The 19,324-nt window shown below is 42.2% G+C and overlaps 1 protein-coding gene across 3 annotated transcripts in view; it reads right to left on the reverse strand.

Annotated features, from left to right (window-relative positions):
* The window catches only part of LOC112125929 (dystrophin-like), a 1,989,526-nt gene that overhangs the window by 63,561 nt on the left and 1,906,641 nt on the right, over positions 1–19,324 (reverse strand). For all 3 annotated transcript variants that reach the window (XM_026648920.1, XM_026648914.1, XM_026648910.1), the window contains one exon: positions 3,863–3,937. In XM_026648920.1, the coding sequence (XP_026504705.1) occupies positions 3,863–3,937 (75 nt within the window). The remainder of the gene's footprint in view (positions 1–3,862; positions 3,938–19,324) is intronic.

Here is a 19,324-nt window from a genome sequence, read left to right on the forward strand (position 1 = left end):
GCAGTCAACTAATTAGATACAAAAGAGCTGTAAATCAATGTACATGTGTCCACCTGGGGGTTTGCACTGGTTTTAACTCAATCAATTAAAACCCAATGGGTTGCACACTGTGTAGTTTCTGTAGGCTGAGCTCATTGCATACACTCCGATTTTCCAGTTTTCACAAAAAATCAATAGGGTCCTGCCCACTGATGCCTAGAATATTCCCTGAAGCTTTGGAATTTTTTGGATGCAGTGTTCAAAAGCCATTGCGTTACATCTTAACAGACAAATAGAGAATTTCCATCAAGTTGAGTGTAAGGCTCAGCCAATTATTTTAGATAAGCTGGCACAGTTTGTGCATTGACCAGCCTCTAGGATATTTGTATCCCAGCCATGGTAAACAATACTTTGGATTTTAAAGAGAGCGACAGAGGTGGGAGTATGTGCTTAAGGCCAACTCACATTCTCCATCAAAGACATGGGGAAGGGGGACCCATCCTGTAAAATGGCACTCGTAATCTGATCTGAAGCATGGGAAAATCTAAGGACAATGCACGAGAGGCAAGTTTTAGGGAGAAAGTTGACAACTATCTAGTAAGAAAAAGATACTCAGTAGTAATCACATACTGAAATTGAGGAAAACTAAATATGGCCGGTAATTAAAATCATACAGGGATCTCACAGAATGCAAGGTCATCCCATGAGTAAACCTGATGTTCTCTGTTGATATGTAAGTGATCCTTTAATTTAGTTAGTATATATAGAGCAAAATAAGATAATTGGTAGAGAAACTGCTGCATATTTTTCTTTTGTTGAATCTCCAGGAGAAGTTTGTAGAGCAAAGTGAATTTTATTGACATCATAATGTTCAGATGTGGATTGCACTTAAAAAGGATATATTTTAAAGCAATTCTATACACAAGAAAATTAACATGCTTTGATGTGATTATCAAAGGGGGATGTACATTTAAAAGCAATGGTGAAATGCTTATATCTAGCGTGTACATAATATGCTGTAATGCTGGGAGGCTGGTGTCACATCTGAGAATATTTCAGGGTAATACCATGTGCAAACATTTCTCAGCACATGAATTTATTTGTGCAGGATCACCATTTTTTCTGCATTTCTCTTTTTAGCCTTAATAAAAAACTATACTAAACTCATTCTTACACTTAGTTTCCCAAAATCCTGCAAAGGCACAAAACATAAACAGTCTAAGTATAGTTGATTATTTAAAAGCATTTTTATTTTTGACAGTTGGAAACAGGACATATCTCCAGCTCTCAAGGCCTTCTATGAGGTAAATATAACCTGACTGGGAAATAAAAACAAACCTCAAAAGACAAAGATGTCTTGTATTTTACAGATTTGGTAGATTTGCAGAAAATGAAAACAATCCAAGACTTCTCTCCTTCCCCGCCAAGTTTCAAAGATGAAGTAAAAAGGAAGGAGATGAAAGCAATTACTTCAATTGGAAATTTGAACTCTCTTGTTTATGACTTGATGCCTTGAGATCCAAAATAGTGTTCAATTGCTATTAATGCCAAATTAAAAGAAACAGTAAGAAACTCAATAATAACTTTGCTGCATAATTAAATTTGGTTCACAAATGCTGGTGAAATTGTAAAATAAGAATATTTAATTATGGTGTCTTTGTTCTTTGCAGGAATATTGCTTCTCAAATACTGAGTACAAACATAGTTATCCAGACTCCTCAAACAACTCTCTATGGATAGAAAGCGTGAAGAATGTGCTTAGGTATTTAGTGTAGGTGCCACTGCATGTTTGTTAAAACATCTGGATCTCAGAAAATCTTCACTTGCCCTCAAGTAAACACTTATATAAAGACAAACTGTACCATAAACTTGACAGTATGAGAAAGAAGGAATTGTGTGCCAGTATAAACATAATCGTATAGCAGGGCAGTTCTTAAATGTTTATAGAAGAAACAGCTGTCCTGCAATAGCTAGTCTAACAAATTGAGAATTTCTAAAAAATGTGGAAGCAGCAGCACAATATGAGATTAATCCAGCATCGAGTTTTCTTTATTATTTTGAATGGACAGAAGATAAACACAAGAAAAAGCTTTTATAAACACTGGGAGTGAAATCCTGGTCCAATTGAAATCAGTAGGAGTTATGCTATTGACATCAATGGAGCCAGGTTCTCACCCAGATAGTTAACATTTCTAAAGTCTAAGAACCTATTTCTGATCACACTTAACAGAGTTACACAGGTGTGGAATTAGGTAAACAAGATCCAAATCTGGCCCAAAGTATTTTAGGTTTCATATGTTCAGGCACAAAAGTGTCTGTTACACTTATATATTCAAGCTGTCTGGTGAGAATGAGAACCATGCAATTCATAAACAGTTTCTTGAAGTGAATTTCCCATGGGAAATCAACACTTTATTCTGACCCTGTACCATTCTATTTATTCTACAGACCTTTCTAGACTCCCCTTTGTAATGGAAAAGCCCAATAACGTTTAGTTCTTATCCCACTCTTGAAACTCTCTATAAAATTTAGTACTGATGCAAAACATAAACCTTAAAAAGTCTATACTATACAAAGATTAAATAAGTTTGTATAGTTCCAAGTAAGAAGCACAGCAGATTCATGGCTGGACACAACTTATTGGAACATATTTGTATTTGGTGTTTACATCTTCAGAAGTAGTCTGGCAACTACAAATAGTATATTTTTATTCATTTAAAAAAAAAACCCGAAAAAGATGGGAATGGTATATTGCTATCTTGCACATTTTCAGGGGATGAAATGGGGGAGAGGAATTATATTAAGAATGGATATTTATATTTCTAAGAATTTCGTAACTAATTCTTTATCACTATATTCATATTGGCAAAACATTCCAAATTATAGGAGTTTAGAAACATTGTGTGGGCTTCTAGGGATTTGGCAATTCTTCTCCCATCTTTCATTATGCTGCCAGAATTTTCAGTTATTGTTGAAAGTGTTCATTAATGCAGGACTTTCAAGGATTAACTCTGTGCATTAGTGAAACCCCTCACTTTAACTCACCCCTCCCTCAGCCTCATAGTGAATATGCTTAATGATACTGAGGTTTGACACAGTTCCAAAGAGCATGTGAACACAGATCCCAGGCTGAAACAGAAGAGACGGTAGAAACATGTCTGCAACTATCCCAGAAATTAAACTCTGTCTACAACTAAAAGTGAATGAATAAAGTTAAAATATTACACATGACAGTTTCACATGACATTTAAAACTGTATACTGTGTGTTTGATTGGTCTAATAAGGAAACTATGACTACATTATTTAATCCATAATAAAGTAGGTAACTTGCCAATGTGAATACACAGACAAGTATGACACAGGGTATGTGTACACTGCAATCAGAGGTGTGATTGCCGCCCCTGTAGACATACCCACATTAGCTTTAATTTAGCTAGTGTGGCTAAAACTAGCAATGAAGATGTGGTGGTGCAGGTTTCAGTGTGGGTTGTACAAGCCCACCCAGGGTTCATACTTATGTTTAAGATTAATGCCAGTATAGAATGCTCTAGACGTTAACGGAGCTGTAAAGCAGTGGTAAAGACGTTCTCAGGCACTATGGTAATGAGGGTGGCAAAAATACCTAAATAGGCTAAGATAGGACACATTTAGAAATTGTTAACTTAGGGTCAAATTTATACTTTTGTCTTAACTTTGTTTGAGGTAGGTTTGAGTGGTACAAAACACTGGAACATAGTGACGATGATACTGGTCCAAAGTGTTCGTGCAGTGGACAGACTTTTGTTCATGAGATATTTTCTTTTTCTAAAAGTTGCCAAACAGGTTTGCCCTTTTGGCAGAAGAGACTAGAAGGAAGTCTATAAAGCACAGGCATATACTTACAGCAGAGGGCTTTCTGCAGTCTTCGAAGTTTCATGGCAGTTCTGTAAGCCGAGAATCTGACATTGTTCAGGTCAGCTACAAGGGGAAAGTTAAAGAAAGAATCACTGTTTCACCAGAAAAGCATATGGATTCAAAGACCAGCTAACAAATCAGGTTATACATCTAAATCAAGAAAATACCCTCTGGTTTATGTGTGAAAAATTACAGGTATGTGGGGGGGGGGAAGAAATCTGTTAAAAATTAGTTTTCTAATGCAATAATCAATACGATCAATAATTATCAATAGTCATTTAGAAAACAAGCAAAACAGTCATTGAACAGAGTATTGTCTTGCTCTGGGTGCAATGATATTTTGAATTCCATGGCACCTAAAACATCATAATAATCAAAAATTGCATTTCATGTTATTGTAAAGATACCATATCTTCTCAGGTTGTGACCAATTTAAGAGAGTTAAGAATCTTGAATGCCTCCCTCTCTGCTTAATATATGCCCTGTTAGGGCAGCTGGAAGAGAGATTTCTGCACCGGGGGACCTAAGCAACAGGATACAATCCAGTTTTGTAATGTACTGAAGTTAGTCAGTTTCACTTAGTGCTGTGTTTAAGAAAGTGTAGGCCATGCTCCAAGATCCAAAAGATTTTTCGCAAATCTACTCCTCCTTTGATTTATCCAGAGAGGTAGATTTTCAGGTGCTCTTTTGAAGTTGTAATGAGCTGACTGGCTCCTACTATTCAGAGGCAGACAGGAATGAGAGTGGCCAAGAAACATATTATGTAACAAGGCTGTAACAATGCTTTTATTCCAGCTCTATCATTTAAAGATATAGCATCATGGTTAACAAAACCAAAATATTTGTAATTTCCTACTAAACCTGAACAAAGTTGAAAAAACTATTTCTAAAATCAGGACAGCACAGATAAAATCTCTGCTTCTCAGCTGGGCTACAGACCAAATCAGTTACATGGGGGAGGGGGTGTAACAATACTATATTTTACAACCATTAGATAAACCTCTCAGCAACTTGTGATATTGGCAAGGGCTATACAAGGATGATTCAACAGTACGGTGACCAGATGTCCCGATTTTATAGGGACAGTCCTGATTTTGGGGTCTTTTTCTTATATAGGCTCCTATTACCCACCACCCGCTGTCCCGATTTTTCACATTTGCTGTCTTGTCATCCTATTCAACAGTGACATATAGCTATATTTGGGGTGAAGCACAGCAGCTATTTAACAGCACAAGGAAGTTTGGGACAAGAAGTGAATAATACCATGTAAAACTAAAACCAAAGGGGCCATATTAGGCAAATAGAATACAATCACCAAATTGGAAGAAACCTGTGTTAATACCCTTACTCTTAGGAAAATTGCGATGGAATTATTGATGATCAGATAGTCGTCTTCCGATTCATTTCCTATATACCTACCACCAGTGGCAGTGTAACAGACCATTGTTAAATGGAAACAGAAATATAGACTGAAGGATAGAAACCCTTTCTATCTAATCCTGGCTCTGATCCAATTTGCTGCGTGGTCTTGGGCAAATCACTTAATTTCTCAAATCCAAAATTTTAATTACAGAAGCTTGAGATCTGGATGCAAATATGTGCACACTATGTGACTGTGATGGCAAGCAAAGGTATTTAACAAGTTAACTGCAGCTGCAATCCTGGTAAATCCATCAGCTAACCTAAGTATGCTACAGCACTCACATTTTTTGGGCAGACAAAAGAGGCCTATGCTTTTTCAAGATGATGCCCTCAATCTCAATTTCCCCACAGAGACATCATGAGGCCTAATAAGTTAATGTTGGTAAAGTGCTTTGAAGGTGTAAACTGATACATATGTGCAAAGAGTTACTCCCGAAGTGGAATCTCAGGTCTATATATCCATCCATCTAATCCACTTTAGAATGCTAGAGATGTTTGAGTACCAAAGGGGATATCCCAAATACATAATATATTTTCATTAAGCTATTTTGTGAGAGTATTCTGAGGTTTAATTATTTGATAGATGGTATCTAACTTCTACTTAGGTATGTAAAATGCTCTACCCAAAGCATCTTGCCTTGTAGAGGAAGTTGGCAGCTTTCATCATTGTGTATTTGCTGATTTCCTTCTCTCTACACAATTCCGTGCACCTTTCTAATGGCACCTCTCTAATGTATTGTTCCTGCCAACTCTAACTCACTATAATACTGACAGGTCCATAAACCTTAATGTAGTTTGGAATAAACTGTGTATTTAAACAAAGTAACTTAATCTGTCTTGAAGGCAAATTAATAACATACTCCTTTGCTACGGTACTGAGACTTCAATTTCACTTTGTACACTTGTTGGAAATCTGCACTTCTATTCTGAAAAAAACACCTTGTAATTTTAGGACAAGAAGGGGCAAACGTTCTTTGTTAGAAGTGAGATGGGGAAGAGTGAGTAGTGTGACAAAAACAAGGCTTTGGCTAGCATTTCACCAGAGGACTAGCAGTCATTAAATGCCAGTTGCACAGGATGATGAAGTTTCTCTGCTTATGATTTACATTTTATATACACATTGCGGTCCTACTGCTGAGGAGTCTATGAAGTCATTTATGTTTTCCATCCATTTTTCTGCAAACACAATACACACTGTATTTCCATTCACTAAAAGAAATGCTGCTTGCTGAGCATCTGAACCTACAAAGCATAAAATACAGAAATGGAATACAAGTGGTGCTGGTTCAGGGAGAAGCTGTAAACTCTGGAAGGAAGTTACCTGAACTGGAAAGAACAGTAGTTATTTTGTATCAATATATCAATGTATGGTGCTGTGAAACCTTGTTACCCTATTGCTCTGATCTTAACATACCACCTCTATCGCCTCTATTCTCTTAGTGGAGGGTTATTTAGAAATTAACGAATAACTGATTTTTCAATTCGCTGGCAGTTCCAAAAACCAAGGGGAAATGGATTTGAGTCGAACCAAACATTTCAAAATATTTAGGTGAACTGAAAAAGTTGACAAAAAATTGTTTTTAGTCATTCCCCTCCCCCGCCCGGAACGTTTTAAAAATAAAAGCAAAGGAAATGTAGGGCTAGAGAGACAAAGCAGCAGCAAGAGGACTCCAATATTGCAGGAGAATGCCCCATTCGCGGGGTTATGAAATATTCTAGTATAGGTGTCTCAGTCTCTCCTGCTGAAGCTGTTCCACTGTGTTTAAATAATTAAATAATTATTGGAGCAGCAACATGAACTTGGGTAAACATGCCTGTCCTACGAGTGTGCTAACCACCAGGCTAGAGAGGCACTCTCATTCTGTGCTAATGACTATTCAAGTATTTTACACACTGCAGAATAGCTCAACAAGAGAGACTGTTAGAAACCCATGCTAGAATAGCCCATAGCCCAGTGGCTAAAACACTCTCCTCTAGCAAAGGAGACCCTTCTCAAATCCCTCTCCACAACAGGCAGAGAGGAGAATTGAACTGTGGTCTCCCACAGTCCATGTGAGCACCCTAACCACCAAGCTAAAGGTTACGAGGGAGCCACTGCCACTGCCACCACTACCAGCCTCCTGTTTAATGTCTTGCCTTGTTAATATTGAGTGGGCTATAATATGGAGCTGGAGGATGCTTGATGGTAACAGCCAGGTACTTAGTTTTATCTGAATTCATAACCAGACCAGCATATACTGCTTCTTGCCCAACCAGACTGGCCATCAGCTGCAGCGATTCACCAAAGCCAACAAGACCAAGCCATCTGCATATTCAAGATCTGAAAGCAGAATGGCATTCAGCTCAATGCTCAGACAACAGCTGCTATTCAAACAACAAAAGATTAGGTGGCTTCACAGGGTAGTTTATTGGCACTTTACAACTGGAGGACTAGAGTTCAAATTCCAAGTTAGATCATAGGGGGAAACGTGTTATTCCTTTGAGATGATGTGTTTGCTGCTTCTTGCACAACAAAGGTAGCTAGACCTGTCAGTTAGCAGAAACCTGCAACTGCTTGGCAGCTTTCTCCAGACATGTCTGGCCCTATTCAGAGGCTATTGTGTACCTTACAGCTCCTCTTTCTTTATCATAGACTTTATCTCTGGGATTTCCAGCAGTGATTTTCTTTTATCTTCTATCCTTTCTCTACCTTTTTTCTCTTCGCTTTTGGAGAAATTCCTGTAGCTGTTTTTCCTCGCTTGGGGCTCTGCTGCAACTGGCGAATCACGGCATAGAGGAACAGCCAGAGCGCCCCGCCTCCCCCCAATCACCTTCCTCCATGGGACCAAAATGCCCTTGCTGCTAGAGGCTGATCCAGTTTAACAAAGCTCCAAGCTTGAAAAGAAGAAAGTTAGGGGAGCAATCTTGCCTCCTTAAATAGCTTCAGCACTGGCAGCAGTGGAAGTAACTGACAGCAGGCATAGTAAGGCAACAAAACATATTCCTCAGCTGGTGGTTAACTCAAGCATCAGTGAGTGCACTGTGTGTGTGGAGAGGGGAACTGGAGCAGCAATCTACCAAGAAACGACTAAGAGGGGATGTGATAGAAATCTATAAAATTGTGACTGGCAGGGCTGGCTCTAGGCACCAGCAAACCAAGCATGTGCTTGGGGTGGCACAATTTCAGGAGCAGCATTCCGGACACCTTTTTTTTTTTTTTTTTTTTTTTTTGCGCTTCGGCAGTTGCGCTTCCAGAGGTTTGGGGCGGCAAAAAACCTAGAGCCAGCCCTGGTGACTGGTGTGGAGAATATGAATAAGACAGAACTAGGGGGTCAACCAATGAAATTAATAGGCAGCAGGTTTAAAACAAACAAAAGGAAGTACTTCTTCACACAACAAACAGTCAGCCTGTGGAACTTGTTGCCAGGGGATGTTGTGAAGGCCATAAGTGGCTTCAAAAAAGAATTAGATAAGTTCATGGAGGATAGGCCCATAAATAGCCTTAAGTCAAGATGGTCAAGAATGCAAGCCTGTGCTCTGGGTGTCCCTAGCCTCTGTTTGCCAGAAGCTGGGAATGGGTGACAGGGGATAGATCACTAGCTGATTGCCTGTTCTGTTTATTCCCTCTGAAGCATCTGGTACTGGCTGTGACGTTGTGCAGTCTACATGGTTTTATAAAAATATAATAATAAGTCAATATAATGTAACTGGGATAGATTTAGAGAAAATACGGTAATAAGTGATATAATGTAACTGGGATATGCTTCATGCAAAAGGTCTCTTGTAAGGTATCATTACAAAGTGCATAATCTACTGAGTATGATCATCTAATTTGTATAAATGTACCACTCTTGTATCTAAAACTAGAAATATAAAATGTAATTCTGAGGGCCTATTGTAATTATGTAAAGTGTGGGCCATTAATGATGGTTTGGAATCTTGATGACTCCCATTGTCTGCAGATGGCTGTTTACCTGTGAGTCTCCCTGTATATGTGTGTGCTGGCAAGTGAGTAATGAAGTCTTGCAGTGACATGTGATCATGTCACCTGAACTGGAATCCATCTTTAACCTGGTGCTTTTCCAGTGGGGGGGGGGAGGGGTGGAAACCCAGAAAGACAAAGGGTTCCCGCCTTATGCAAAAGATATATAAAGGGGTGGAACAGAAGAGGGAGAGAGAGGAGCCATCATGGAGAAGCCCCTAGATAACACCTAAGCTGGAACAAAAGCCGTACCAGGGGAAAGAATTGTGCCCAGGCCTGGAAGGTGTCCAGTCTGAGAAAAACTTACTGAAGCATCTCTGAGGGTGAGATTATCTGTATTTAGTTTGATTAGGCATAGATTTGCGCATTTTATTTTATTTTGCTTGTGACTTACTTTGTTCTGTCTGTTACTACTTTGAACCACGTAAATCCTACTGTCTGTATTTAATAAAATCACTTTTTATTTAGTAATTTACTCAGTGTATGTATTAATACCTGGGGGAGCAAACAACTGTGCATATCTCTCTATCTGTGTTATAGAGGGCGAACAACTTATGAGTTTGCCCTGCATAAGTTTTATGCAGGGTAAAACGGATTTATCTGGGTTTAGACCCCATTGGGAGTTGGGCATCTGAGTGCTAAAGACAAGCACACTCCTGTGAGCTGTTTTTGGGTAAACTTGCAGTTTTGGGACAAGTGATTCAGACCCTTGGTCTGTGTTAGAGCCAGACAGGAGTGTCTGACTCAGCAAGACGGGGTGCTGGAGTCCTGAACTGGCAGGGAAAACAGAAGCAGGGGTAGTCTTGGCACATCGGATGGCAGCTCCCAAGGGGGTTTCTGTGATCCAACCCGTCACACTGGCTACTGTCGGAAGAAAGGATAGCAGGCTAGATGGACCATTGGTCTGACCCAATATGGCTGTTCTTATGTTCAAGGGGGTAAGATCATCACTAATGCAAATAAATACACTTCTAAGGGCACGTCAGAGCAGAGTCTTCTTAGGGCTAGTCTACACTGGCAACACTAAAGCACTGCCGTGGCAGCGCTTTAATGTGCCTTGTGTGGTCACAGCACAGCGCTCTAAAAAAAACCACCTCCACAAAGGGCGTGGCTCCCAGCGCTGGGGCACTGTTTATACTGGCGCTTTACAGCGCTGAAACTTGCTGTGTTCAGGGGGGTGTTTTTTCACACCCTGAGCGAGAAAGTTGCAGCGCTGTAAATTGCCAGTGTAGACAAGCCCTTACTCTAAGGGCAAGTCTTCCTACTCAGAAAAAAGGGCCAAACACTCATCTAGCTGTAGTATGGATCATCCATAGCTCTTGTCCTCTTCCCAGATATTCTCCCTATGATTTTGGTCATAAAGGAGAAAAGCCTTTTCACCCAAAGAGTCCACTAAAGGTCACCCGCTGAACGTCTTTTACCTGAAAACAGATAGGAAAACTAAGGAGGTAAGTAAAAAAAAATGAACACTATACATTATCTGAATCTGGGTGCCTGGAGGCTGAACGAGGCCAAACCCAAAAGAAATGGACTCTGACTACTCCAATGATATATCATCAGATTCCTTATCTCTCAAGAGGGTAACTTTCAGACTCCAGGCAATCCTAAAAGAGAGAAACAGTTACTTGAGAACATCTTTTCCCCCAAGTATACTGCAACACTGGTGACAAGGGTTACCTAGTCTCTTGGAATGAAGCAGACTGAAGAAAAGAACATACAGGAATCACTAAAAAGCATATTTCCATCCAAGAGGGAAAAGGAATCAGGATTCACTGTCCATACATCCAGAAACAACATTTTCAGTTCAGAGGGGGATAAACCTTCTCCAAGGGAGATGCATTCATAGCATGATTATGTTACAGAAGCATAGGTGCTAACTCTGTGGGTGCTCTGGGGCTGGGGCACCCATGGGAAAAAAAATGGTGGGTGCTCAGCAGCCACCAGCCACCTGCTGATCAGCTCCTCCCCCTTCCCCCAGCGCCTCCTGCCCACCACTGATCAGCTGTTTGGCACTGGGGGGAAAGGGTGTTGCAGGGCAGGAAGAGGCAGGGAGGAGTGGAGTCTCAGGGAGGGGGCTCTGTAATCCTTGCAAGTTTCCACCTCAGCTTTACTGTTCAGCTGAAGCTTTCCCTTGCCTAGCTAAAAGAATTCAAGAAGCTGTTGATGAAGGTTAAATGATCCCTGGCAAAAAATATTAAATATGACTTCAATAACTTCTTCGTGTGCTACACACTCTATCACAGGTGCCGTAAGATTCTCCATCAGCTCCATGGCAACTAATGCAGTAGCCAGATTCCCAGATCAAATGTCTTCCTACAGGTTCGGTAACTGACTACAAGTTATGCAACAAAAAGCGGTGCTCCTTTCATACGTAAAACTTTAAATCAAAGGGATTCCAGATCCTCTAGAAGAAGATATGGACAACACAAATATCAGATAAGGAAGACCTCAGCACCCTAAAGCATCAAGCAATTTGCATGCCTATATGCTAGTGACCAAGAACTACTACCCAATTAGTGGGTATCCTATGTGGGAAAGAGTATGGCCCTCTAAAGCAGGGGTCGGCAACGTTTGGCACGCGGCTCGCCAGGGTAAGCACCCTGGCGGGCCGGGCCAGTTTATTTACCTGCTGACGCAGTAGGTTCGGCCGATCGCGGCCCCCACTGGCTGCAGTTCGCTGTCCCGGGCCAATGGGGGTGGCGGGAAGCCGCGGCCAGCACATTGCTAGCCTGCGCCGCTTCTCGCCGCCCCCATTGGTCCGGGACGGCGAACCGCGGCCAGTGGGGGCCGCGATCGGCCGAACCTGCCGCGTCAGCAGGTAAATAAACTGGCCCGGCCCGCCAGGGTGCTTACCCTGGCGAGCCGCGTGCCAAACGTTGCCGACCCCTGCTCTAGAGGGTCCTTGGAATTACAAAATATGCAGTCAAATTAGAAAAATTCAGAATAAATTCATCTTATTTTTCTCTGCCTCTATGTTTTCAATTTTTTGTACTGAAAACACGCAAATTAATTGTATAAATTGCCATATGATAAGCTGGAGCTTTTGATACCCAGCAAAGTGGAGGTAATGGTATGGAAGTATGGAATAAACACATAAAATAGGTGTTTCTGGTAAAATAATCTTGAGTGAAACAGCTAAATATTAAAATGTAAATGATTATCATTAGGTTTTGGAATCAATATCCTATTGAGACAAGTGGGAACGTGCACACCTCCTTTAGAGTTAACTGTTTCTGGCTATACCTTTGCAACCATAAAGGTTAGAAATACAATTTTTTTTAAAACGAAAGCTTAGATTCTGTAGCACAATTCTGCTACCAACTCTATTGCAGGAGTCATAAAACACATGGGAATCAATCTCTAACTTGAAAAAGTTGAGCTGCACTACCAGCCGCATCTTCAATGCATTTGCAATCTTGTTGCTTCTACTGTAACTTTTCAACTGCAATAACAACATACAACAGCATGAGTTTGAGTGAATCCTTTTGGCAGTGGATGGTCAGCTGAAGGTCTTTTATTTGCAAGGTGACTAGCATTGAAAATTTGAGCCACCTCCTTGAATTAACAGTAACATAACAGCGTCAAGACACAGCCTAAGAAAGACAGAAACTGGCCTCTCAGGAAAACTATTAGAAATCCATTTTTGTCAGGTTTAACTGCAGTTTTCATATATGGATTTGAGGGAGGGTGGGAAAATTCTTTTGGTTCAATGCTAAAACCAGATTTCTTACATACATATATCTTATTGTATGGAGCGGTAAGCAAAGAAAAACATGTAATTTTTAAAAAAAGATGACAAAGAATGATTCCAATAACAGATGAAATGTCTGACAGGGAGGAATGTTTCACATCTATGGTCTGGACACTATATCCTGGTGAAAATGTTACATAACTGCTTTTCAAAGTCTTTCTTGAAAAGACCAGTCATTCAACAGTTGCCCCAGCTGTTAAAGAGTGCTGAATGACTGGGATGTTTCATTCAATAATGTACTGTCCTCTGACACAGACTAAGCTGCCTATATGATTAAATGTTTCTGGGATGGTCCAAGCTCTCTCCTGCCAAATGCTGCTCATATAACAAGCTTGGCAGACATTAAAAAAATCTAATTAGAGAGTCACTCAGGAAGCCATTTCAACTTGGGAACCACTGTGTTCTTTAGTTTAAAAGAATGTATATATTTTAAGTTAGTCACAATAAAGCTCATCGACACAATGCAAGTGTCCTTCGTGAAGGACAACAAAACATTACAGTGCCATGTGATCCTGCGGGTAACTCAGTGAAATTCCCAGTCCCTGGCTATTATGTAAAAGAAAACAAAGCAGGAATTTAAATGCTTCAGGTGATAATTAATAAATGGAACAAGTTAGCAATTAACTTGTTTTAGTGCAGAAACTAAATTCCATGCTGTCAGATCCTCAAACATGACCTGCAATGGTAAACACCAATTGTTTCACCTTCCTTGCCCCTTTTTGGGGGTGGGAGAAGGAAAAAAGAAAAAGAACCACATTTGAAAAACTGGAAATTTTGTACAATGCCTATGACCTTCTCAAAGAGCTGTGCATAGATACCATGCACTATTTAGGCTACCTTGATGAAAAAGGTGCAATATTTTCTCCAACAATTCCTAGCTAACAGAATTTTGAACTGTTTGTATTATATTACAATCTCACTCCCAGCCAAACAACATCCAGGTTTCACCAGACTGTTAAAGTGTTTTTGTTTTGCTAAAGTTTGGTCTCACATAGCCTTCAAAATAGTGGGGATTGCCAGATCAGCTGGTAAAGTTAGGCTAAGTCTATACTACACATCTTACAACAGCACACAGCTGTGCCGCTGCAGCCACACTACTGTAGGGTAAGCAATGTAGTCGCTCTTTGTTGCCAGGAAAGAGCTCTCCTGCCGACAAAATAAAACCACCCCCAACAAGCGGCAGTAGCTTCATTGCCAGGAGAGTGTCTCCCGCTGACGAAGCACTGTCCACACTGGTGCTTTTCGTTGTTAAAACTTTTCTGGTTCAGGAGGGTGTTTTTTCACATCCCTGAGCAACAAAAGTTTTAACGACGAAAGCTCAGTGTAGACATTGCCTTATATTTCCTCCTGGTGAAACATTCCTTATATAAAACCATTGAGGGGAGGGTGTTCTCTCCTTAAAAAGGTTATAAAAAATGCAGCCAAGGTTAATGGTACACAGAAAAGAAATGAGGCAGGCAGCATTGTTTAGCAGTCTGAGCCTGAGTGGAAGTCTAACTCCTGAGTTCTAATCATAGTTGACACAATTTCCTTCTGTGCTTTGAAGATGACAAGGGATAAATATCATTATTAATAAAGGGAAGTTACTTACCTTATTGTAACTAGAGTTCTTTGAGATGTGTGGTCCCTATCAGGATTCCACTGTGGGGTATGCATATGCTGCATGTACCTGAGACCAAGGAATGCTTGCAAATTGTGTCAGTTGGTCCCTGCTCTCCTTGTGTACTGTGCTCAGGATACAAGGTGCAATGCAGACCAACTGCCTCTCCAGTTCCTTCTCTACCATGAATCCAGTCATGACCCAAAGCAGAGGGGAAGGAGGGCGAGCAGAGGAATACAGATAAGAACCACATATCTTGAACAACTCCAGTTACAATAAGGTAAGTAACTTCACTTTGTTCAAGTGCTGTCCCAATGTGTACTCCACTGTGGGTGACTGACAAGCAGTACTCAGAAAGAAGGAGGTATTAGGGTGGAGGTGGTATAAATGCTCATAGAATTACTGTCCCACAGGATGTGTCAGTGGAGAAGGCTTGGACCAAGGCATAATGTCCAATGTCTTGTGGCTAGAACTCCATGTAGCTGCTTTGCAAGTATGAAGCAGGGTACTTACAAAGCAATGCTACTGAGGCTGCCTGTGCTTTTGTGGAGTGAGCTCTTACCCAATGTGGGGAAGGAAAATGTGTCAACTGATAAAGCAGGTGTGACATTATCTAATTAAAATATGACAATATAGATAATTGGTGCAACCACTATTATATATTTGCAACGAATCTTGTACAAAATGTGGCATGTAAGATATCTATGAAAAGGTTATGACTATGCTATCTGTATGCATGTATCATTTTTGTATTTGAAATTATGAATATTGGCTCTATACCTGGATTTCACATATTTGCTCCTGGGGTAATGCCCACAAAGTAGCTAGCCAGCACATCTTGGAGGGACTATTCAAATTGAGTGGCCCATCAAAAGAACATTTAACTGACAATGGACCATGGGAAATGCCCATCTACACTTAACGAATTTCCTGCTGTGACTAGGCGACATGTATGGACATGTGACTTGCCCATGTGGCTCCAAACTCCATCTTGTTGCTGTAATTTTCCACAGTAAGAACAACGGGATTCCCTCCACATGGCTGAAGCTATAAAAGGCCCTGAAAACACCTCCATTTTTCCTCTTTCTTGCCCAAACCTCTGGACTAAACTAATGGGAGCATTCTAACCATGGGACTGAGGTCCTTCCAATGATTTGGAAGCAACCAGAGACTTTACTTAAGCCAGCAATTTATTCCATCACTACTACAAGCCTGAACTAAGAACTTTGCAATTACTGTATGTATTTGATTCCTTTAGCCAATTTTAACTCTCACCTTTCTTTCTTTTTATGAATAAGCCTTTAGATTTTAGATACTAAAGAACTGGCATATTGACCTAGGTGTGTGGCTAGTCCAAGGGTGGGCAAACTTTTTGGCCCGAGGGCCACATCTGCGTATGGAAATTGTATGGCGGGCCATGAATGCTCACGAAATTGGGGGTTGGGGTGCAGGAGGGGGTGAGAGCTCTGGCTGAGGTGCGGGCTCTGGGGTGGGGCCAGAGTTCAGGGTGCCAGAGGGGGCTCCAGACTGGGGCAGGGGGTTGGGGTATTGGGGGGGGCGGGGGGGTGAGGGCTCCGGCTGGGGGTGCGGGCTCTGGGGTGGGGGTGGGACTGGGGCGCGGGAGGGAGTCAGGGGTGCAAGCTCCGGGCAGCACTTACCTCAAGCAGCTCCCAGAAGCAGCGGCATGTTCCCCCTCCAGTTCCTACACGGAGGCACGGCCAGGCGGCTTTGCACACTGCCCTGTCCACAGGCGCTGCCCCGCAGCTCCCACTGGCCGCAGTTCCTGGCCAATGGGACCTGCGGGGGCAGCGCTTGGGGCAGGAGCAGTGTGTGGAGCCCCCTGGCTGCCCCTACATGTAGGAGCTGGTGGGGGGACATGCCGCTGCTTCCGGGAGCCATGCGGCGTGGGGCAAGCCCCTGACCCCACTCTCTAGCTGGAGTGCCGGAGCAGGGCAAGCCCTGGACCCCGCTCCATGATGGGAGCTCGAGGGCCAGATTAAAATGTCTGGAGAGCTGGATGCGGCCCCTGGGCCGTAGTTTGCCCACCCCTGAGCTAGTCCTTTGGGATCAGAAGAACCTTTCATTTGATGAGACTGGTTGTGAAGAACCACTCACCTCTGAATCCAGTGTTTTTGGTGGGGATATAAGAACTGGAATGCCCAAGGAAACTGCTTTTATGACTTCTTGTTAGCCAATGTGGTGAAACAGGAGTTTACTTTTGTGGCTGGTTTGGTATATCTTATGGGAGAATAACTACCAGTTTTGGGTTGTGTTTGCCCTATTTCTCAGCAGTTTGTCCTGAATTTGGCATCCTCAGCTGTGACCCTCTGAGGTACGGTTATAGTAGGATACAGCAAGAGATCCACCTGGAGATTCTCTAAGAGGATATAGCTTCCCCTCATACTCTTTCCACTATGACAATGAAGAGTCTAAGTGACTTTCTGATCTGTTTTGTTCTCTGCAGGTAAAATGCCAATGCTCATCTCAGGTCGAGGGAAATGAAGTCTCTTCTCCTTGCTAAAGGCATGGGGCTTCGGGAAAAACACAGGTAAGTGAACTGAATGGTTTATGTAAAATTCTGAAAGTATCTTAGGGGTGAATTTGGGGTGTAGTCATAGCAAGACTTTGTCCTTCTGGAATACTGCATTTGGTGGATTGGCCATTGAGCCCCCAGGTTCACCCTCCTTTCTGGCTGAAATGACAGCAACAAGGAAAAGTGAGACATTGAACATGTAGCCAGCAATTCAAAGGGAGGTGTAGGGAGAGTCAAAAGTACTAAATTAAGATCCCAGTGAGGGGCTGGTTTTGTTACTGATGGAAAGGTTCTTATCAAGTCCTTTAGGAACCTGGTCATTACCGGGTGGGATAATGATAAAATAGCTGTCTGTTGGCAGATGAGACATGAACCTATAGCGAGCTGAGGGAGAGGCCAGTCATCTTGAGATAAGGAGACAGTCCAAAATAGAGGGAATATTTGCGGTCTCTGGCAACATATGGTTTTGCTGGATCCAGACAGAGACATTTTCCACTTGGCTAGGTAACATTTCCTGGTGGAGTCCTTTCTGCTATTAAGAATGACTTGCTCATCTTCCAAGCAACAATGTTCTAGTTTTGACACCCATCCAAATACCAAGCCGTGAGATGAAGAGAATTTAGGTTGGGATGCTTGACCTTGCATTCTCCTGAGTCAAGAGATCCAGGAACGATTAAATGCTGATAGTTGAAGGGGTTAACATTTGTAGAAGACTTGGGAACTAATGGGTCATTTGGGAGGTCAGAGAATCTGAGCCCCACCTCCAAGGTTTCAAAGATTCCACCCACTCTGTGAAACAATGTCTCATGGCAAAAGACCAAGGCCTGAACCTCAGAGATATGCCATCAGAACCCCCCGTGCAGGGGGAGTCGAATGCTGTGGAGAACATTGATGAGTTCATCTACCTAGGCTGCAAGCAGAGTAAAAACAGTCACATCGATGGAATAATTGTTTTTCAGCTTCTGAGCATTCCATCAAAAGTGCCTTTTGGCTGGGGATGAGACTGGGTAGCTATAGTTGAAGTGGAAGGAATGCAGCTTGTAAGAGCACTGCTGGTAGAAAGGTTGTGGTAAAGGCCTCAGTTTGTCAGGCTGCTTACTGTATTTCCTCTTTGGGGCCGGAGTACTCAGGGAGCAGAGGATTGCCCTAGAGTCTTTTAGTGAGTGCAAAGAGTTGTCCATCTTATGGTTGAGAAGGTCAAGTCCTCCATGGTATTTTGGATCTCCCTGAAGAGAGCAGCCACAATTCCTGGATCATCACTATAGCAGTCGCCATTGACCTTGATGTTGTATTGGCTGCCTCAATCACAGCTTTTAACCAGGTTCTGGACACTACCTAGCCTCCGTCAATGAGTTCTTAATATTGAGACCTGTCCTCCTGAGGTAATTTGTCCTTCAAATCCAGGAACTTTGAATAATTCAGAAAATTGAAAACTATTAGGAGAGCCTGATAGTTTGATATTCTAAATTAGAGGCTGGTTTATGTAAACACGTTCCTCCTCATAACATCCAAATGTTTGGCTTCCTTATCTGCAGAGATGGCCCTTTGGTGTCACCTGGATCTTTCTGATGCTGCTTGGACAACCAGGGAATTAGCGGCAGAATGGGTGAACAAGCGCTTTGCTCCCTTTGCTGGGACAAAAGTACAGTTCTTCTGCCCCCTTGAAGGTACAGGCACATATTGCCAGCATATGCCTTACTGCCCTTGCTGGTTCCAGTATGGCTCCATTCACTGGGAGTGCTAGTTGGCTAGATCACATGGGCTGGAGGACATTCAGGAGCTTGGGAGCTCTTCTGCTCCTCTCTGTAGCAGCTCCTGGAATTGCCTGTGGTCATCTGGAGATGGCAAGGCTGAAGCAACCGCCTCATTGGGTGAGGAAGATGATACACACGGTGGTACCAGCAGATCTGGTTCTTCTTCTTCTACAGACTTAGGGTGAAGTTCTGTTGACCTCTTGTGGGGGTGGAGGGTACTTTAGGTACCATGACCATGGGTCCCATGGGTCCAATTAAGGCCAGTATAAGGGGGTTGAAAATATGTTGCAGTGATCGCCCCGGCATTGGGTACCACCAGTCCTTAGGAGGAGGCTGCTGCTTGAGTGAATGAGGTTGGTTCTTTCTCCCCTCTCTGGCCTGACCTCCCTAGGCAGAAGTGAAGGTAATTCCACAAGTATATCTGTCTCT

The sequence above is a fragment of the Terrapene carolina genome, unplaced genomic scaffold (assembly GCF_002925995.2).
Source record: "Terrapene carolina triunguis isolate 2854851 unplaced genomic scaffold, T_m_triunguis-2.0 Scaffold22, whole genome shotgun sequence".
Classification (NCBI taxonomy): Eukaryota; Metazoa; Chordata; order Testudines; family Emydidae; genus Terrapene; species Terrapene triunguis.